Source organism: Hippocampus bargibanti, linkage group LG06, assembly GCF_051943395.1.
Source record: "Hippocampus bargibanti isolate YZ-2025 linkage group LG06, ASM5194339v1, whole genome shotgun sequence".
NCBI lineage: Eukaryota > Metazoa > Chordata > Actinopteri > Syngnathiformes > Syngnathidae > Hippocampus > Hippocampus bargibanti.
In genome coordinates, this window is record NC_142739.1 from 26,499,832 (window position 1) to 26,522,626 (window position 22,795).

At 41.3% G+C, this 22,795-nt stretch overlaps 1 protein-coding gene across 2 annotated transcripts; it reads left to right on the plus strand.

The window, feature by feature from the left end:
• Nucleotides 1-626: 626 nt before the first annotated feature.
• setdb1b (SET domain bifurcated histone lysine methyltransferase 1b) lies at nt 627-22,780 on the plus strand. 2 transcript variants are annotated; one of them, XM_088998256.1, is made up of 25 exons: nt 627-730; nt 2,365-2,568; nt 2,692-2,864; nt 4,117-4,160; nt 4,266-4,374; nt 5,030-5,200; nt 5,277-5,478; nt 5,565-5,638; nt 6,819-7,009; nt 8,790-8,919; nt 9,867-10,047; nt 11,321-11,434; nt 13,087-13,375; nt 13,478-13,739; nt 15,300-15,390; nt 16,050-16,166; nt 16,251-16,420; nt 17,180-17,404; nt 17,505-17,672; nt 19,143-19,261; nt 19,398-19,417; nt 19,499-19,617; nt 21,190-21,449; nt 22,332-22,420; nt 22,503-22,779. In XM_088998256.1, exons 1-25 carry the CDS (start codon nt 714-716, stop codon nt 22,618-22,620), a joined length of 3,657 nt encoding a protein of 1,218 aa, XP_088854382.1. In that variant the 5' UTR covers nt 627-713; the 3' UTR covers nt 22,621-22,779. The 2 variants fall into 2 exon arrangements, with proteins under 2 accessions (XP_088854382.1, XP_088854383.1); XM_088998257.1 differs by lacking the exons at nt 4,117-4,160; nt 4,266-4,374 and having other exon boundaries at nt 22,503-22,780.
• Nucleotides 22,781-22,795: the final 15 nt, after the last annotated feature.

Consider the following 22,795-nt stretch of genomic DNA (forward strand, 5'->3'; position numbering starts at 1 on the left):
AATAATAATACATTTCATTTCTAAGTGCCTTTCAAAACTCTCAAGGTCACTTTACAGTCACAGGATCGGTTGGTTTTGCTGTGGGTGAGAAGCGGCAGCCACATGCACCAGCGTTCACTCAGCCAGGAAGTAACTCCAATAGATAGAAAGCTGGCCAGATAGCTAATAGATGGTGAGTAGTTTTACTTCATTTGAATGTTGTTATGCCGATGACCATTTTATATTTGAGTTAGTGGTGTACACTTGCGGCTTGAGTGAACGCTTGCGTGTCTGGCTGCCGCTGCTCACCCGCAGAATTGTTTTTGTTCTTATTCTGTGCCTGTCAAGTGTCTTATTGAATTAATCAATTAAAAATTATTAATTACCCTTTACAATTCAAGAAATGTAACTATTTGTAATGATCTTAATTTGGGAGAAAAATCGTGTCTTTTGTGTGTTTAAATTAGGTAAATTAAAAGAATCTCTCGTCGACCCACCAAAATAAAACTAAAACCAAAAACACAAAATTGAGTTTCAAAACAGTGTATGTTTACATGTTCACCAACAAGCCCGAGAGCCATCGTGTTTTATGTCATATTTATTTGTATATATTGATTGTTGAACAAGGCGGAGACGGAGATAACCCCGCCCACTCCGGTGATGCCGGAGAAACATGCGCCGACACTATTTGGCTGCTAGCTTCAGCACGTTAGCCGTTATTATTTTCGTGCAAGATGGACCCTGGCGAGGGGTAAGTGTTGCCTTCCAGTTCCGTTTTCCTCGCACTACGCTGTTAGTGACGCGATTGAGAACGACACATTGAACACGTATTATTGACTTTGTAGCAGTTACCCGCGGGCAGTCACCAAACTGGAGACGTTCTCGCCGCTAAAGCTAGGCTAACATGCTAGCATCTTTGCTTTTGAATGGATACACTTTTTTTTACGTCAGATGCTCTGTGGTTTCCATTCCAATGAACGTCCGTTGAAGTTCAAAAAGGGAGTCTGAACATTTAAGCGCATTGTGGCGAGCTTCTTAACTGTGTTAAAATCAAAATGCTCTGCCTTCACTGATTTCTAGTATTTATTGGAGAACGTGATAACAAGCATCACTCTCACGCCCGCAAGATGCATCTAATATCAATATTTGACTTCTACATTTGTCCTCTGAATGGTTTTGTGTTCATGAATTTACAAGCCAAACTCATCACATAATACTGTGATATTTAAATGTTTTGTTGTTGTTGTTTTTTTAGATCTTGGCACCAATATGTTTCCGCCACTCTATCGTTACTCCAATCAACAATCAAAAAACGGATTAATTTAGTTCATGATTCATCTGCGTAGGTTCTCAGTCGAACAGGAGTGGTCCATCGATGAAAAGGTTTCTTCAGACGCTATCTGTACTTCTTTGAAGGTGTCGGATGTTTCGCTCCTCATCCGAAGAGCTTCGTCAGCGAACTAAATTTGTGCTGGTAACTCTGGCCCTATATATAGCAGAGGTCTGGTACTGCCACCTCGGTCTATTAGGGATATATATCACCTTCAAAGAAGTACAGATGACGGCTGAAGAAACATTTTCATGGTTTGTTTCTGATAGAAATCCGTTTTCATCAGACCTTACTAAAGGAAAATGCACATTATGTCCATTAGCTGGCTAGCTGATTGTTGCCTGTCTAGCTGACTGGCTGTAAGCTGTGTGACTGGCTAGCTGTTGGCTATGTATTAGCTAGCATTTTCTGTCTTTAAGCTAAGTGGATGGCTGGTGTCTGGCTGGATTTGTGTGTATGTGTGTGTATTAGATAGCTAGCTGATATGCACACGTACACACGGGTCGAGCTGGCTGGTGCGTGTGGCTGCCACTGCTCACCTTCTACAAAACTTATCCTGTGACTGTAAAGTGACCTTGGGAGTTTTGAAAGACGCTTATAAATGAAATGTATTATTATTATTATTATTATTATTTGTTACCCATTAGCTAGCTTTCCATCTATTTGAGTTACTTCCGTGTTGAGTGAACGCTGGCGCGTGTGGCTGCCGCTGCTCACACGCAGAAAAACGTATCCTGTGACTATAAAGTGACCTTGAGAGTTTTGAAAGGCGCTTATCAGTGAAATGTATTATTATTTTTCTTATTTGCTATCGATTAGCGAGCTAGCTAGCTTTCCATCTATTTGAGTTACTTCCGGGCTGAGTGAACTCTGGCGTGTGTGGCTGCCGCTGCTCACACGCAGAAAAACTTATCCTGTGTCTGTAAAGTGACCTTGAGAGTTTTGAAAGACGCTTAAAAAAGATATTTATTATTATTATTATTATTATATTTGGTCGCATGGCATCACTCTTTGAGGAAAACAGTTGGTTACTGTCCAGTTGGCCTTTATTTCAGAATGGAGGTGGAGGGTTGGGACTCGGCTCTTGAGGATGAGCTTGGCGTCTCTCTGGGTGAGCTGAAGAAGTTGATCAACGAGATGGTGGAGAACAGCGAGGTGGTGCAGAAGAAACGAGCACAGCTCAGTGAGCTGACTCAGCGGGTGGAACAGAAAGAGAAAGAGGAGGCGGCCACGGAGAAGCTCATCACCGATACCAAAAAGTGAGTCGGCAGTCACTCAATACCGGAAATGTTCTCACCGCTAAAGCTAAGCTAACGTGCTAGCATCATTCGCTTTTGAACGGCGACATTCGCTGAGTCACGCTGGTTCCTCTCGGTTCTCAGGTCGTTGGTGGAGTGCGAAAAACTGGTGAGGGAAACGTACAAGAATAACGGCCTGGTGTACAAGAGCAGCTCGGAAGACGAAGATGGCGGCGGCGGCGGCCGTACGAGTGGCGAGATCATCGAGATAGACGATGACGACGACGACGATGATGACGTCATCGCCGTCGGATGCCGTGAGTGCTTGCTGAATCAAAATGGCTTCCGCCAATATGAGACACTCCATCACTTTTATGGCTTTCCAATCCGACATACAGTGATACGACAGTTTACGAACGTTAAATTTATGAACATTTTACCTTGGCATACAAACTATTTTTTGGGGATACAGACAGCCTGTTCTCTAAAATGGCAGCCGACTTATTTTTGTCCTCTATTCCCCGCCCCCAGTCTTCGGTTAAAGCCACGGGATTGGTCAAGAACGCAGCAGTGAACGGGGGGGTTTCAGACAGAGAGAGAGAGTGAGAGAGAGTGAGGCCGTTCTCCAACAAAGAAAATGGCAGCCGACTCATTTTTGTCCTCTATTCCCCACCCCCAGTCTTCGGGTAAAGCCACGTGATTGGTCAAGAGCGCAGCAGTGAGGGGAGGTGGTTTAAACATTAAAAAGACAGGCAGACGACAGAGAGAGAAGTGGATAAGTGGATAGAAGTGGATAGAAAACAGTGAAATTTGGACTTGTTTCAACTTTGATAGTTCAAAGGCAGAGTGTAGACTGCAAGGTTAAAATATCCCATCAATCAAGCTCCACAAATAACCCGCACAAGCCATCTGTACACTTGATGCAAAAAGCTATCAACCCAGCTAAACAGAACACAATTGATGAGGAACAAGATAAAATTATCGCAGAGAAAGCACCTCCGAGGGATCATTCGTCAAGATGGTGAACGAAGAAGGCTACGTTCCTCATCAAGTGTTTAATGCTGAGGAAACGGCTACTTCATTCCATCAAGCCATCAACGACCATCACAAAGGTAAATAAAACGACTTTATTATACCGTATAGATTATTTCTTTAATTATAATACCATAGCATATTTATTATACATAAAATAATGTATATTTTGTGTAGTTTTAATTTTCTACTTTAAAAAGTAGAAAATTATATTTTATGGGCACCTGGGAACGGATTATTCTCATTTTTATGGTTTCCTATGGGAAATTAATTTTTGGGATACACACTTTTCGCCTTACACACTCTGTCTGGGAACCAATTCAGTTCGTAAACTGAGGTATCACTGTATCTGGTTCATATCAATTGGTATCTCAAGACACCACTCGATCCCCCCCCCCCCCCCAATTTTTTTCCCCTGACGATAAGAAATTGGCAACGTCGGGATAGAAAAGGAAAGACTTTAAAGTGGGGACTTTTATTTTGAAATTCCAATGAGCAATTCCTACCTCGTTTCTCTATTTCTCTACGCATGTCAAGTGGTTCCGCCGCAGAAATCGATCATCACCATTGAAGAACCAATGGTAAGCGCCGTGACGACTTTGGGTGGTTTGGTACTAAACTGAGGGGGCGGGGGGGTACGGCGTTCACTGTGCCGTCACGCCTGATGCCGTTGCCGTTGGATTCAGGAAACGGCCGATGCGCTAAGGAAAACCTCTGAGCAGGTCAACAAATTGGTCCAAATAGTCACCAGGCCTTCGCCGGGGAGCAACTTAACCAGATCGCCAGCACAGACAGGTGCATTTGATGTCTCTCTCTCTCTCTCTCTCTCTCTCTCTCTCTCTCTCTCTCTCTCTCTCTCTCTCTCTCTCTCTCTCTCTCTCTCTCTCTCTCTCTCTCTCTCTCTCTCTCTCTCTCTCTCTCTCTCTCTCTCTCTCTCTCTCTCTCTCTCTCTCTCTCTCTCTCTCTCTCTCTCTCTCTCTCTCTCTCTCTCTCTCTCTCTCTCTCTCTCTCTCTCTCTCTCTCTCTCTCTGGCCACCGAGCTGTGAGGAATGAATCAGCCCCTTTCCACAGGCTGATAAATTCCTTCAATGGAGCTTGGACTCCCTCTGCTGGCGGCTTTTGGATGTAACACACGGTTTTCAAAAAAAACAGTACAGCAAAATACATTGACGTGATGGAAAGTCGCTACAATGCGTCTTTTTTATGGTCAGGAGGCGGTCCTTTTCTGACGTCACGTGAGGACTTGTCACCAACTCAAAAACAAGACTTCCGGAATGTTCAGCGCGAGTCTTAAAATGTAAAATATCGCTATATGCGGTGGAATCTTATTAAAATACGCCCAGTAGAAGTCATTTGAAGCCATTTTACAAATTATGGACACAACTTGTCCGGAGACGTCGGTTGTCCTTTAAGTATAGTTAAACGGCGCATCCGTCTTTCCATCCCGCAGGTACTCACCCGACGCCGCCGGCCGTGATCGTGTCTCAGATCAGCTCTCAGCACATGAGCCACCTCAGCCCCAAGAAGAGAGAAGACGAGCTCCACGTAGGCATGAACATTCTGGGCAAGAAACGCATGAAGACCTGGCACAAGGGCACCCTGATCGCCATCAACGCCATCGGTGCGCCGCCGTTTCGACTCCCCAACGTTCAAAGTGGAACAAGTGACCGATTTGTGTTTGCTGTGCACCCGTCCAGGCACCAATTGCTATAAATACAAAGTGAAGTTTGAAAAAGGCAAAAGTCTGCTGTCGGGGAATCACGTGGCCTTCGACTACAACCCCACCTTGGAGAGTTTATTCGTGGGGGCCCGCGTTGTGGCCAAGTATAAGGACAGCCATCAAATGTGGCTGTACGCCGGCATCGTGTCGGAAATGCCCACCACCAAGAATCAGATGAGGTGCGTTGCCCCTGAACAGGTCAAAACAGAAGCTGAAGCAAAAGTGTCGCTTGACGGCTTAGTTTTTTTGTGTTTTTATCTGGCAGGTTCTTGATCTTCTTCGACGACGGCTATGCTTCCTACGTCAACTTGCCCGATCTCTTTCCTGTCTGCAGACCACGTAAGGTTCCGATTTTCTCTCGATGAATTTCTAGTTGGCTCCCCGATGAAAAATTATTTCGTCGAATATCATTCATTGATTCAAATTTAGCCCATTCACTTCAATTCTCAAATTTATTCGGGATAAAGCGCTGGTAATATAAGATAAATCCGCTTCGATTCCAAGCCGCGACAGTTCCACATATGCAACTCATTCACTGCCATTCCCGAATTCATTCGGGAATTGAAAAGTGTGACATGTTTCGTGTTGTGTTCAAGTTTTGGTTTTGCTTGCAGGGGGGGGGGGGGGCGATAAAGTGCTGGTCATATAAGATAAATCCGCTTCAATAAGTTAAATCCGCTTCAATTCCAAGCCGCGACAGTTCCACATATGCAACTCATTCACTGCCATTCCCGAATGTATTCGGGAATTGAAAAGTATGACATTCCCGAATTTGTTCATGTTTTGGTTTTTCTTGCGGGGGGTGCCGATAAAGCGCCTGTCATATAAGATAAATCCGCTTCAATTCAAAGCCGCGACAGTTCCACAAATGTAACTCATTCACTGCCATTCCCAAATTTATTAACAATAATATAATTATATAAACATAAGATCTCTATTTGCTATCTAGCTGGCTAGCTATCTAGCTAGATTTCTATTTGCTATCGAGCTGGCTAGCTATCTGTCTAGCTAGCTCGCTATCTGTTTGAGTTACTTGCGGGTTGAGTGTACGCTGGCGCATGTGGCTGCTGCTGCTCACCCACAGAAAAACTAAGCCTGTGACTGTAAAGTGACCTTCAGAGTTTTGAAAGGCGCTTAGAAATTAAATGTATGATGATGATTATTATTATTATTAATTATTCCAGGTAGAGTGAACGCTGGCGCGAATGGCTGCCGCTACTCACCCGCACAATAATAAAAATAAAGTTCTTATCCCGGGACTGTAGTGTCCTGGAGAGATTATTATTATTATTATTTTAGCTATTCTTGCTAAGTGTTTTTTTTTTGTGATGATGATTATGATGATGATTTTGATTATTATGGGATTGGGTTTAGTTTTATTCGATGTCGCAGTGGAGAAATTTACATTTTGCAGCAGCAAAGTTATGAAAGGAAGTTGAAAGGAATGAAAGAAGTAGAAAAACAATTATAATTGTTATCATTATTATTATTATTATTATTATTATGATTTGATTGACAGTGAAGCGTACATGGGAGGACATTGAGGACGCGTCGTGCCGAGACTTCATCGAGGAGTACATCACGGCGTATCCCAGCAGGCCCATGGTGCTGCTTAAAGTTGGCCAGATCATCAAAACCGAGTGGGAGGGAACCTGGTGGAAAAGTAAAGTCGAGGAAGTGGACGGCAGCTTGGTCAAAATCCTTTTTCTGGTAAAAAACAAACCTCACTTGAAACAAATGATCCCGTGAAAGTGAAACGGCATTGAATGACAAAAGTCTGCACACCCCTGTCCAATTGGCAGGTTGGTGTGATGTCAATAAATGACATTTTTTTTTTTTTTTTACCCCCTCAGCACCAAAATATGTCGCAAAATTTACACCTACCCCAAACGTTTTGAGTGCTATCACAAAATGATTAGTTTAAAGGACAACCGACGTCTCCGGAGAAGTTGTGTCCATAATTTGTAAAATGGCTTCAAATGACTTCGACTGAGCGTATTTTACAAAGATTCCACCGCATATAGCTATATTTTATGTTTTAAGACTCACGCTGAATATTAGGAAAGTCTTGTTTTTGAGTTGGTGACGAGTCCTCACCCTACGTCACTGAAGGAACGCCCCTGAGTGTATAGTGCCACTTAGCAGTTTTTTTGACGACGATACTAGTGCAGCGTGTTCTACCGGAAACAAATTCCTTGTGTGTTCTACATACTTGGCAATAAAGATGATTCTGATTCTGATTCTGACCGCAAAAATTACACATTGTAGCAGTCCTTCCATCACGGAAATGCGTTTTGCTGTACTTTGGTCTGAAAACGTCATGTAGGACCAAAAAGAGGCAGCAGAGGGCGACAAAGCTCCATGTAAGGAATTAATCAGCCTGTCGAAACGGGCTGATTTAATTCCTTACAGAGCTTTGTCGCCATTTTCTGCCTTTTTTGGGTGCGACATTTCCCACCCCTGATGCCTCAAAATGACACGGAATAAATTCTTTAATCGATTGCAAACGTATGCTTTGTTCTTCAGAACTATTTGAATCATATTCATAACTGGATGAGTAACAAGAAAGCATATTCTCCGAATCTAAAGCCATTGTTTTGATTCTCGAGCAAGGCAAGACGTCTTACCTGTGACACCACGAACATGGGGGCGGGACCTTCTGAAACTGGCCACTTCCGGTTTCAATTTGAAGTACATTTTAGGCACTAAGTCATTGGATTGGATTGGATTGGATATGCCTTTATTAGTCTCACAGTGGAGAAATTTACATTTCACAGCAGCAAAGTGATTAAAGGAATGAAAGTAGAAAAACGAAATACATGAGCTGCTGGAAAGGCAGCCACTCTCGCGGCGCCGTCTTGAAGTCAAAAGAACAAAAAAAAACTAAATAACAAATAATATGACAGCATAGAGACAATATGACAAAACAAAGACACAGAGAGACATTCATTCTTCAGGACTTGCTGTACCCTCTTTGTGATGACATGAAACAGTTCTAGATGAAAGAGGAGAGGATCAAAGCGTCTTTCCACCAGTGGATCAGGGACATCATTTCATCATTTTCATCATTTTGTTGATGTTTTGCATTTGACTAAAAATATCATACTGCATGTTTTGGGTATTTTAGATGCTTTAAAACGTTTTTCTGATGTCAGTTAGGAAACAAAAAAGTGACGTCGGTTGTCCTTTGAACCTTGTAATGTTTATGTCCTATATTTGGCCATTTTGGTGTATTTGACAGGTGTGCCTATTTATGTAACCAACGTATCCCCCCCCCCAAAAAAAAATTCTCTTTGAAAGGTTTCTTTCATTGTACAGGTTATGTAGGTCACCTCTAAGGTAAAACGTTTCGAAAATGTCCCATTTTATTTATTTTTTGGCATCTCAAATTTCGCTTTGAATAGGGGATGTGTTGACTTTTTATACCACTGTCTATTGTTCCTCGATTTGGGACAAACATTTTCCTCATCCTCATCTTTCTGTGTTTCAGGATGATAAAAGGAGTGAGTGGATCTATCGCGGCTCCACCAGGTTGGAGCCCATGTTCAACTTGAAGATGACCACCGCCAACACGCAAGAGAAGAAGCTGGCCGGCCAACTGAGGACGCGACCCAACATGGGTAACAACGACTCCAATATGCTCGTCAGGGCCTTGGTTGCAGACACTTGCACACAATACTTGGTTTTGATTGACACGCTCAAAGCGATATTTCAACAGAGATGTATAAACACCACGAGAGATGAGATATATATATATATATATATATATATATATATATATATATATATATATATATATATATATATATATATATATATATATATATATATATATATATGTGTGTGTGTGTGTGTGTGTGTGTGTGTGTGTGTGTGTGTGTGTATATATATGTGTGTGTGTATATATATATATATATATATATATATATATATATATATATACAGTAAAGTCTCGTTATATCGATATCGGATATATCGATAGTCCCGGTTATATCGATATTTTTTCGGACTCCCTTGAATATCGATATAACGAGACTTTACTGTATGTATATATATATATATATATATATATATATATATATATATATATATATATATATATATATATATATATATATATATATATATATATATATATATATATATATATGTGTGTGTGTATATGTGTGTGTGTATATATGTGTGTGTATATATATATATATATATATATATATATATATATATATTATGTGTGTGTATATATGTATGTCTGTATATATGTATGTGTATTTATATGTATGTGTATATGTATATGTATGTGTATTTATATGTATATGTGTATATGGATGTATATTTATATGTATATGTGTATGTATGTGTATATATATTTATATATATATATGTATTATATGTATATATTTATGTATGCGCCTTTCATAACTGTCAAGGATACTTGATTAAATCTTCTAACTACACATTGTGATGCAAATCCGATTGAAAACATTTATTTTTGAGAAACTGAAATTGTATTTGCGTTGTACTCCCAAATATCACTTTTGACCTCTTTGCTTCTTGTTTTGCTCTCCAGGTGCTCTAAGAAGTAAAGGCCCCGTCGTCCAGTACACGAGCGACGGTCACGTTGGAACTTCTCCCGTTGGAGTTCCCCCTATCAAGCCGCCGCCGCCCCCTCAAGCCGTTCTGACCCCTCAGATTCAACAGCCGGCAACCACCCCAATAAGCAGTAACTTCACGCAGCCGCCACGTCCCGAGTACGGTGATGTCTTTTGCGAATCCCATCTCTTTTTTTTTTTTACTCGCTCACTGCCAGACGATGTGCAAAAAAAGTGTCCACTCCAGTGCCAGGGTTTTTGTCATTATCACTCAAATTGCAGGACCCACATAATATTGAGTTTTAGGACTACATAAACATTCAATGTAGCGTTAAAAAAACCTTAGACTCTCTTTCATCAGAAAAAAAGGGTTATCATATTTTCTGGTGTATAAGGCGCGCCCAGAAGCTTTAATTTTCTTCTAAAGATGACCTTACATCTTATACGCAGGTGCGCCTTATATGTGAAGTCATATTGAGCCATCACAGGTTTCGCAGATTCTGTCAGCAGCCACCAACTCCATTTTTCACCATAGAAGAAGTAGTGTGCCTCTACCGTAGCGACTTATAATCTGATCCATCGATGAAAAGGATTCTTCAGCCGTCATCTGTACTTCTTTGAAGGTGTCGTACGTTTCGCTTGTCATCCAAGAGGCTTCGTCAGCGAACTAAAATTTGCTGGTAGTTTTGGCCCCATATGTATATATATATATATATATATATATATATATATATATATATATATATATATATATATATATATATATATATATATATATATATATATATATATAAACTTTAGTTTGCTTACGAAGACCTTTAAAGAAAACCAGATGACTGCTGAAGAATCCTTTTCATCGATGGACCACTCCTGTGCGACTGAGAGTTTACACAGACTTATAATGTGGTGTGCCTTATATTTGGAAAACTTTGATATATTTATACATTATATTTGAAATACATTTTTCTTTCATTGAAGGTGCGCCTTATAGTCTGGTGCGCCTTATATATGGAAAAAGTTTGAAAATACACCATTCATACTCCGGTGCACCTTATATGCCGGAAAATACGCTAATTCTTAAATAACCCGTTTAGCTATGGAGTTATATGAGCTTGAAATGGGGGCGGCTGGTCAAAATACAATACATAACTGTATTTATAAAGCGCTTTAACAACAGCTGAAGCTGTAACAAACTGCTAACATAGACAAAAGGCAAATGCTGCCCCCTCGTGGAATGGAAAAAATATTGCCAGAGGTCTGACCAGTGCTTTATCGGCACCCGTGCAAGAAAAACAAAACCCGAATATATTTGTGAATGGCAGTGAATGAGTTCATGTGGTGTGTGTCCTATTCCAACTGTATATCGCTCATTATCCCGGATATTCTTTTGTTTTTGTTTGTTTTGTTTTTTCTTGTCTGTGCCCCAACGAAGAAGCAAACATCAGATGGCCAAGAAGAGCACGTCTCCGTTTGTTCCTGGCGTCGGGGGCACCCATGCCTCCAAAGTCATGCAGTCGCTCGCCACCAACACCAGCAACGTACCAAGGTGAAATATCCGTGACGCAATACTAACCAAAAAGAAGAGTAGATCTGTGATAGAGAATAGACAGTTTAAAAGTTTCATGCTTAGAAGGCCCACAATGGAAGCACAGAAAATCTAGGGTCAATCTGAGGTGAACAGACAGAGCCTGTTAAACGGTCATCTTCATGTAGGAGATCTGGCCTTGGACTCATTTACCACTTGGTAAACTCCTTCACAGGAAGCGCTCATTAGCCAGGATACAAATCTTTTGGTTCGGAGAAAGGACAACCAATTAAAATGTTTACGTTCTTTTGTTTTATAGTTGTTGGTGCTTAGGATGTCAAGGGGCGTGGTATTCAAATCAAAAAGACTGTTTTACTAATGTATCACTTAAATTTGCATATACAGGTAACATCTGACTTATGACCGGCTCGACTTACGACCACCCGTACTTACGACCACGACCTCTAAACCCATATTTTAAAAATTTAATTCAACGCCTGGCACCGCAACGCGCTAGCAGCCGGGCAACACGTACAACAATTTTGGCCAGCCCACTCTCGCACAGCAATCAGCCATGTGATGGCACCAGAGGGGGCGAGTTTGCGAATCATTTAGCCTCCTAGTTTCTATTCAACATTTAGAATATATTTTGACTTATGACCATTTCGACTTATGACCGGTTGGTCAGAACGGAACCTGGTCGTAAGTCGGATGTTACCTGTACTTGACTTAGGACTTTTTCTCTATTCAACATTTTCAATGTATCTTGACTTCGACCATTTCGACTTACGACCGTTTGGTCAGAACGGAACCTGGTCGTAAGTCGGATGTTACCTGTACTTGACTTAGGACTTTTTCTCTATTCAACATTTTCAATGTATCTTGACTTTGACCATTTCGATTTACGACCGGTTGGTCAGAACGGAACTTGGTCGTAAGTCGGATGTTACCTGTACTTGACTTAGGACTTTTTCTCTATTCAACATTTTCAATGTATCTTGACTTTGACCATTTCGACTTACGACCGGTTGGTCGGAACGGAACTTGGTCGTAAGTCGGATGTTACCTGTACTTGACTTACGACTTTTTCTCTATTCAACATTTTCAATGTATCTTGACTTCGACCATTTCGACTTACGACCGTTTGGTCAGAACGGAACCTGGTCGTAAGTCGGATGTTACCTGTACTTGACTTAGGACTTTTTCTCTATTCAACATTTTCAATGTATCTTGACTTTGACCATTTCGACTTACGACCGGTTGGTCAGAACGGAACTTGGTCGTAAGTCGGATGTTACCTGTACTTGACTTAGGACTTTTTCTCTATTCAACATTTTCAATGTATCTTGACTTTGACCATTTCGACTTACGACCGGTTGGTCGGAACGGAACTTGGTCGTAAGTCGGATGTTACCTGTACTTGACTTACGACTTTTTCTCTATTCAACATTTTCAATGTATCTTGACTTCGACCATTTCGACTTACTACCGGTTGGTCAGAACGGAACTTGGTTGTAAGTCAGATGTTACCTATACTCTCAATAAATAGCTTGGCAGAGGGCTGCAGAAGTTGGGCGTCAGTCATGAATGGCTGCGTCCCCCGTAATCTTGTGTTCGAGCCTTCGTTCACAGTGTCCAACCGAACATCTCTGATTCTCTTTTCCGGGTGTAAGAATCATTGCCCCTGCTGAAACGACCATCCCCGTTCAGTTGCATCCTAAACCGGTTGCGACCCCTGCCATCCCACCCGTGATGGCACCTCCGGCGGTCACCATCCCTCACCAGCCGTCATACCGAGCGCCGAGCGACCGCATCTTCTACATGGAGCACCTTTGCCAACCAGCCTGTTTGAACCGCGTACGCCCGGCCAAACTCGACCTGCACCGGGGGAAGAACCCTCTCCTCATCCCGCTCCTGTACGACTTCAGACGCATGACGGGCCGGCGTAAAGTCAATCGCAAGGTCAGCCCGAAATGGCGCGGGGGTTTCGAAGCGACGCGGGGAATTTAGCGGACATCCTCACGATTTGGTTTCCCAACGTGTGCCGATTCGCCCTCACCGTAGATGACCTTCCATGTGATCTACAAGGCCCCCTGCGGCCTCTGCTTGCGTAACATGAGCGAGATCCAACGCTACCTCTTCCAAACCAACTGTGACTTCATCTTCTTGGAGATGTTCTGTCTGGACCCCTACGTGCTGGTGGACCGCAACTTCCAGCCGCTTAAGCCCTTCTATTACATCCCCGACATCACTGGAGGAAACGAGGACATCTCGCTTTCCTGCGTCAACGAGATTGATTCCAAGCCGCCCCCTAAAGTTGCCTACAGTAAGTAACCGCGTAAACGGTTAACTCATTCACCGCCATTCACCAATTTATCTATTGGCTAGCTACCTAGCTGGCTATCTATTTGCTATCTATTAGCACAAGTAGCTATGTAGCTATTTATTAGCTTTATGGTTATCTAGCTAGTTAGATAACTGTCTAGCTGACTGTCTAGCTGGCTATCTATTTGCTGTCTATCGGCTATCTCTCTAGCTAGCTAGCTTTGTAGCTGGCTATTTATTAGCTATATGGCTATCTAGCTAACTGTCCAGCTGGCTATCTATTAGCTATCTGTTAGCTAGCTGGCTAGCTTTCTATCTATTTGAGTTACTTCCGGGTTGAGTGAATGCTGGCGCGTGTGTCTGCCACTTGTCACCCGCTGAAAAACCGATCCTGTGACTGTAAAGTGACCTTGAAAGGCGCTTCGAAATGAAATGTGTTATTATTATTCGGGATTTGAAAATAGGATGTAGAGCGCCATTCCCGAATTTGTTCGGGTTTCGTTTTTTTTTTTTTGTTATGGTGCAGATAAAGTGCTGGCCAACCCTCTGGCTGTGTTTTTTCCCTTCCACAAGGGGAGCTTTTTTTCCATGTTAATGTTTTGTTCCAGCTTCAGCTGTTGTAAAAGCGCTATATCAACCAATATGTAATAATAATAATAATAATAATAATAATAATACACATTTCATTTATAAGCGCCTTTTAAAACTCTCAAGGTCACTTTACAGTCACAGCGGCAGCCACACGTGCCAGCCTTCACTCAACCCGGAAGTAAATAGATGGAAAGCTAGCTAACCAGCCAGTAGATAGCTAATATATATATATATATATATATATATATATATATATATATATATATATATATATATATATATATATATATATATATATATATATATAAAGGGAGTAAAAAGTCTCGTTATATCGATATTCAAGGGAGTCCGAAAAAATATCGATATAACCGGGACTATCGATATATCCGATATCGATATAACGAGACTTTACTGTATATATATATATATATATATATATATATATATATATATATATATATATATATATATATATATATATATATATATATATATATAAGATAATAACCAAACAGCTCGCTAGTTAGCTGGCCATCTAGATAGTTATATAGCTAATAGCCCGCTAGCCAGATAGTCAGTTAGCTAACACACTGAGTAGCTAGCCAGCTAATAGATACCCAATAGTTATCCAGCCAGCTGGATAGATAGCTAATAGATAGCCAGCCAAGTATGTATCGCATTGAATTTTGGACAGCCGCCCTCATTTCAAGCTCAGATAACTCCAGACCCATATAATTTAGGAATTAACTAATTTATTTTCTGATGAAAGAAGAGAGTCTAAGGTTTTTATTTAACGCTACATTGAATGTTTATGTAGTCCTTAAACTCAATATTCTGTGGGTCCTGGAATTTGAGTGACAATGACAAAAACCCTGGCACTGGAATGAACACTTTTTTGCACATCGTCTGGCAGTGAATGAGTTCATTTTCTCCGGAGTGACGAATGAAAATTCTTCCCCCGTTTTTCAAGGCAAAGAACGCATTCCCGAGGATGGGGTGTTCATCAATACCAGTCCAGAATTCCTGGTTGGGTGCGAATGCACCGATGGCTGTCAAGACAAGTGAGTCAACTTTTCAATCTTTTCAATAATCGGATCAATCGAAATTTACTCGTGACTCAATCGCCAATCGACAAGCAACTTGGGTGTGAAACTAGAAATCGATCATAAAATAAATACAAAATACAGTAAAGTCTCGTTATATCGATATTCAAGGGAGTCCGAAAAAATATCGATATAACCGGGACTATCGATATATCCGACCCTGTTTGCATGTAATTTTCTCCGCGCGTGCATAGAAATAGTATCGATATAACCGGGACTATCGATATATCCGATATCGATATAACGGGACTTTACTGTAATAATAGTAATAGTAGTAATCATAGGAGTATTAGTCATCATAATAGTAATATTAATAGTCATAATAATAATACGTAGTAACAATAGTAATAGTAATAATAGTAGTAATAGTAATAATAGGAATAGTAATAATCGTAATAGTAACAATAGTAATAGTAATGATAGTAATAATCGTCATAATAGTAATAGTAATAATAATCGTAATAATAGTAATAATAATCATCATAATAGTAATAATAATCGTAATAATAATAATAATACATTTCATTTATGGCCGAAAAGCTTATCCAGTAAGGGCTCAGAGTCCAGAGGAGCCAAACGAGGCGGCTCGGGGATCTGATATCAGTTTTTGGTTCCAGGTCCAAATGTTCTTGCCACCAGCTGACCCTACAAGCTACCGGTTGTACTCCCGGCGGACAGATCAACCCAAACGCCGGATTTCTGAACAAACGTCTGGAGGAGTGCCTGCCCACAGGGTCAGAATCATTGTTTGTTTTTTCCACCAGTGTTTCCTCATCACACATTTGCTTACGTGCTTTCACGTCCCCATATCTACTCAGCATCTACGAGTGTAATAAACGCTGCAAATGCTGCTCTCAAATGTGCACCAACCGGCTGGTGCAGCACGGCCTGCAGGTTCGTCTTCAGCTCTTCAAGACCCAAAACAAAGGCTGGGGCATCCGTTGCTTAGATGATGTGGCTAAGGGTTCCTTCGTCTGCATCTACGCCGGTATGAAAGACCCGAAAAGCAAAGAAAAAAAAAAAAAACAAAGTTGACTGTTTACAGGTAACATGCGAGTTACGACCGCCGCGATTTACGACCACCCGTACTTACGACCACAACCACCGGACACTTTTTTTTTTTTCCTATGCCTGGCACAGCATCGCGCAAGCAGCCGGCAATGCGTACTACAATTTTGGCCAGCCAGCATGTTACACACTCGCACAGCAATCGACTGTGTGACAACACTCAATACAGTAGTTACACAGTGCAGATACCGTCTCCCGGAGTACCATACCAATAGCTAGTCTTCTTTATGTATGTGTTTTCTTTAACCCACTATATAAAATCTAAATATGAAATATAAATCGATAATATGAAATATAAAATTATAAAAACGACACCAAAAGGTAAGTGTAACATTTATAAATGAACTGTACAGTAAACAGTTTTGTATACATTACAGGTACAGTTATACACTAATAAAAATCAATAATATAAAATATAAAATGATAAAAATGACACTAAAAGTTATAAAATGTATAAATGAACTGTAAACAGTTTGGTATACAATAATATTCAATAGAAAAGGGTGCTGAAAAACAACAGATTGACATCGTATACTATCCTGTCCTGTAAACGTCACCTCGGCCATTTTGAAGGGATTTCAATTTACGACCGTTTGACTTACGACCGTTTTGTCGGAAGGGAACCCGGTCGTAACTCGGATGTTACTTGTATTTGAAATTTGCTGTTTGGCTCCTTCAGGTAAAATCCTGACGGACGACTTTGCCGACAAGGAAGGTTTAGAGATGGGCGACGAGTATTTTGCTAACCTGGACCACATTGAAAGTGTGGAAAACTTCAAGGAAGGTTACGAGAGCGAAGCCCACTGCTCCGACAGCGAGGGAAGCGGCGTCGACCTGTCCAGGTTAAAAATCCAGCCGTCTGCTTTAGTGGCGGGAAATTCCTTTGGACGGCAGGGCAAAAAGGGTAAGCCGCCCCGACCCCTTCTCCCAACCGCCTCGTGGTCGAAGCCCGTTACGGTTGCGCTCCTATCGTTTTCGCTTCACTGCCCGTTTCTTCTTCGCAGCCAATAACTCCAGTTCGTCCGAGGAAAGCAACGTGGAGGACGATAAAGATTCCAAGAGTGACGATAGTGACAGTTCGGATGACACGTTTGTCAAAGACACCTACTTCACCAGCAGTTCTGTGTGGAGGAGTTACACCACACGCGGACAAGCCAAAGGACACAAGGAAGGTGAGTTTTCTCAAACCCGAGGCAGTTAAACTTGCTGAAATGTATTTAAATTACCGTCATTAACGGACTAAAGAGCACACCCGATTATAAGCCTCGTCCAGTACATTGGATTGGATTTGCCTTTATTAGTCTCACAGTGGAGAAATTTACATTTCACAGCAGCAAAGTGGTTTTTAAAGGGAAAAAAACATTTTGTACAGACATAAACCGCACCTGTCTATAAACCGCAGGTTTATAAAGAAAGACGGTACACAGAAAAGGTTTTCATAATACAGTGATACCTCAGCTCACAAACATAATTGGTTCCCAGAAAGTGTGTGTAAGGCGAAAAGTGCGTCTGCCAAACATTAATTTCCCATAAGAAACCATTAAAATGATGATAATCTGTTCCCAGGTCCCCATAAAACATAATTTTCTACTAAATATGCCTTAAAACTACCCAAAAATAAACCTTCTTTTATGTATAATAAATGTGCTATTGGATTGTAATTAAAGAAATAAACTGTACTGTATAATAACGTTGTTTTATTTACCTTTGTGATGGTAGTTGATGTAGTTGCCTCTTGATGATATCCGAGTGAAGTTGCCGTGCTTTCTCGGGAATAATATCCTCACTCACACAGTCTCCTGCTTACTGCTTTTCCTTAATCCCGATAAACAGACGTTTTTCAACCTCTTCTATTGCCTGAGACCGTTGCTTAGACAACACAGAAACACCCTTCGCCACACGTAGCAAAGGTCGATTTAGCAGACTAATAAAGGCAAATCCAATCCAATCCATACTGGTACTGGGACGCTAAGTCACACAAACGCACACCTCGTCTGTGTTTCTCAATGATCTCCTTCTTCTGCTCGACCGTAATTTTCTTTTGTGTCCTCTTCGGCTGAACACTAGCCTGTGGTGGGGTCTTTTTCAGTCTCATAATAGCAAATGTACTCCACTCGGTAGCAAACCACGTCTGCACTCAAAGGGGGTGTGGAAATCTAGTCCGCCAGCCACTGTGGCGCTGTTTGACCGTGTGGTTTGGTGTTCATCCGCCAAAAACTAGTTTGTATGCCAAGATTATATACTCACAAATTGCAAACATGTATGCTTTCCTCTTCAGAACTATTTGAATCATATTCATCACTTGATTGTAACAAGAAAGCATATTCTCCGAATCTGAAGCCATTGTTTTGATTCTCCAGCAAGGCAAGACGTCTTGGCATGACGTCACGAACTGGGGGCGGGACTTGCCCTATCCGCAGCTCAATTTTGGCAGATTTTGGACACTTTAAGTCATTTTTATTGGTGTTTTGCATTTGACTAAAAATATCATACTGCGTGTTTTGGGTATTTTAGATGCTATAAAACGTTTTTCTGATGTCAGTTAGGAAAGAAAAAAGTGACGTTGCTTGTCCTTTAAGTCTGATCGAATTCATACCAAGAGCGACATTTTATTTTTGCGGACGCTTCCCTTCCTCCCTCAGAGAGTCAAGATGGGAATCCCGCGGCGACCAAAGGTGACGTCGACAAATCATTGGCCGTGCCCGAAGAGACGGGAAAAAGCAAAGTGACATCCTGGCTTACCAGCCAGGGAATAAAGAAGGTGAGTCAACACTAGAATGAAAAACAAAAGACGCGTGCGCATATTGTTCCAAAACAACACTTCTAGAAGCACTTCACAATGATCCCTCCCGGCGCGGCATATGTGATGTCATTTCAATTTTCCGTTTCCTTCGCAGGACCCCGGAGACCCCAAGAGGTGCGTCACCGCTTACCAAAATCAAATGTAACGATCAAACAGCAATCATCCAATCCTCGTGTACTCCATCTTGACTCGCAGCCAATTGAAGCCGGACGCGCTGAAAAAGCAAGACGTGACCACTCTATCGGACAGCGACGACGTCCAGACCATCAGTTCCGGATCTGACGACAATAAGGAGAAAGAAAAAGTCGTCCCGGGTAAGAAGATGGACAAACAAAAAGCGCATCTCTGCTCATGCGTCTCTTAATTTGTGGCTGCCACTGCTCACCCACAGAAAAAAAAATATCCTGTGACTGTAAAGTGTCCTTGAAAGTTTTGAAAGGCGCTTAAAAATCAAATGTATTATTATTATTACTGTATCTATTACCTAGATAGCTAGCTTTATATCTATTTGAGTTACTTCCGGTTTGAGTGAACGCCGGCGCGTGTGGCTGCCGCTGCTCACCCACAGAAAAAAAATGATCCTGTGACTGTAAAGTGTCCTTGAGAGTTTTAGAAGGCGCTTAGAAATCAAATGTATTATTATTATTACTGTATCTTTTAGCTAGCTAGCTATCTTTCTATCTATTTGAGTTACCTCCGGGTTGAATGAACGCCGGCGCGTGTGGCTGCCGCTGCTCACCCACAAAAAAAACTGATCCTGTGACTGTAAAGTGTCCTTGACAGTTTTGGAAGGCGCTTAGAAATCAAATGTTTTATTATTATTACTGTATCTATTAGCTAGCTAGCTATCTTTCTATCTATTTGAGTTACCTCCGGGTTGAATGAACGCCGGCGCGTGTGGCTGCCGCTGCTCACCCACAAAAAAAAACTGATCCTGTGACTGTAAAGTGCCCTTGAGAGTATTAGAAGGTGCTTAGAAATCGAATTTATTATTATTATTATTATTATTATTATTATTATTATTAATACTGTATCTATTAGCTAGCTATCTTTCTATCTATTTGAGTTACCTCCGGGTTGAATGAACGCCGGCGCGTGTGGCTGCCGCTGCTCACCCACAAAAAAAAACTGATCCTGTGACTGTAAAGTGTCCTTGAGAGTTTTAGAAGGTGCTTAGAAATCGAATTTATTATTGTTATTATTATTATTATTATTATTATTACTGTATCTATTAGCTAGCTGTCTTTCTATCTATTTGAGTTACTTCCGGGTTGAATGAACGCCGGCGCGTGTGGCTGCCGGTGCTCACCCCCAGAAAAAAACAAACTGATCCTGTCTGTGACTGTAAAGTGTCCTTGAGAGTTTTAGAAGGTGCTTAGAAATCGAATTTATTATTATTATTATTATTATTATTATTATTATTATTATTATTATTATTATTATTATTATTAATACTATATCTATTAGCTAGCTATCTTTCTATCTATTTGAGTTACCTCCGGGTTGAATGAACGCCGGCGCGTGTGGCTGCCGCTGCTCACCCACAAAAAAAAACTGATCCTGTGACTGTAAAGTGTCCTTGAGAGTTTTAGAAGGTGCTTAGAAATCGAATTTATTATTATTGTTATTATTATTATTATTATTATTATTATTATTATTATTATTATTATTATTATTATTATTATTACTGTATCTATTAGCTAGCTATCTTTCTATCTATTTGAGTTACTTCCGGGTTGAATGAACGCCGGCGCGTGTGGCTGCCGGTGCTCACCCCCAGAAAAAAAAAGTGATCCTGTGACTGTAAAGTGTCCTTGAGAGTTTTGGAAGGCACTTAGAAATCAAATGTATTATTGTTATTAATTTGAAAGCCTCCCCGTTTTCAGGCGTGGTCAAGAAACAAGTGGCCGTGAAATCCACTCGCGGCATCGCACTCAAAAGCGGCCACGGTATGATGGTGAAGACCAGCGGCGCACCTGGGGGCGGAGCTTCTCAAGGCGGGCACGGCGGGAAGACGGGCCAGCAGGGTGCAACCGGCGGGGTCGGGGAGAGCGGGCGCAGAAACACGCGGCAATTTTTCGACGGCGAAGAGTCATGTTACATCATCGACGCCAAGCTGGAGGGCAATCTCGGACGTTACCTCAACGTAAGTTAGCTCGGCGAAGTCTTTTAAAGGACAACCGACGCCTCGGGACAAGTTGTGTCCATAATTTGTAAAATCACTTGAAATGACTTCGACTGAGCGTATTTTACAAAGATTCCACCGCATATAGCTATATTTTATGTTTTAAGACTCGCGCTGGATATTCAGGAAGTCTTGTTTTGGAGTTGGTGACGATTCGTGATGTCACGTCACGTAAGGAACGACCCTGACCGAGAAAGCGACACACAATGCATTTTGGGTACTTTGTTTGGTCTGAAAACATCGTGTTGATCCGTGATGATGGCGAAATTAGAAGGAAAACATAAATAACACGATGGTGAATCGTTGTGTGTTGCACCAAGACTACTATTTGATACTAGTTGACACAAATTCCCAGCAGACAAATCAGCCCATTTCCAGCGGAGCTTGGGCGCCATCTTGTGCATTTTCTGGGACGCTACATTGGAGTCCAGATTCCTCAAAATGATACGGACGGACTTCTTTAATCGATTGCAAACATTTATGCTTTCCTCTTCAGAACTATTTGAATCATATTCATAACTGGATGAGTCACAAGAAAGCATCTTCTCCGAATCTGAAGCAGTTATTTTGATTCGAGAGCAAGGCAAAGACCTTCCTGGCGTGACGTCACGAACAAGGGGGCGGGACCTTCTGAAACTCGCCATCTCCGATGTCATTTTGAAGTAGTTTTGGACACTTCACTTATTTTTATTGGTGTTTTGCATTTGACTAAAAATATCAGCTATGGGTATTTTAAATGCTATAAAACGTTTTTCTGATGTCAGTTAGGAAACAAAAAAAAATGGTGTCGGTTGTCCTTTAAGCAAAAGTGACTTATTTTGTCTTCTTTTATTGGCGCTACAGCATAGCTGCAGTCCCAACTTGTTTGTCCAGAACGTCTTTGTGGACACGCATGACTTGAGGTTCCCCTGGGTGGCTTTTTTTGCTAGCAAGTGAGTTGACAGGGGCGAGCAAATTAGTATTTTTTTTTTTATCGTTATTTTTTTAAATCACGTCCTTATGTACCTTGCGCAGGCGTATCCGGGCGGGCACGGAGCTGACGTGGGACTACAACTACGAAGTGGGCAGCGTGGAAGGCAAAGTGCTGCTTTGCTGCTGCGGTTCCACAGAGTGTCGCGGTCGACTACTGTGACCTCACTGCCCTTTTTTTTAAAACAAAACGAAAAATTAGAACATGTTGTCTTTTAAGTTTGAGTTTCATGACAGCTATTTTTTTTTTCAATGTGTATTCATTTAATTTCCTTAAAAAAAGGTTAGTTTACAGTGGAATAAAATGTCAGTTTCTTTAAGAAAGGGGTACTCATTTA

Bases quoted from the DNA above. Each gene is read 5' to 3' on its own strand.
- setdb1b (XM_088998256.1), top strand. The intron at 4,375-5,029 runs GTGCATTTGATG...TCCATCCCGCAG, and splicing joins CAGATCGCCAGCACAGACAG to GTACTCACCCGACGCCGCCG. The intron at 16,421-17,179 runs GTATGAAAGACC...TGGCTCCTTCAG, and splicing joins CTTCGTCTGCATCTACGCCG to GTAAAATCCTGACGGACGAC.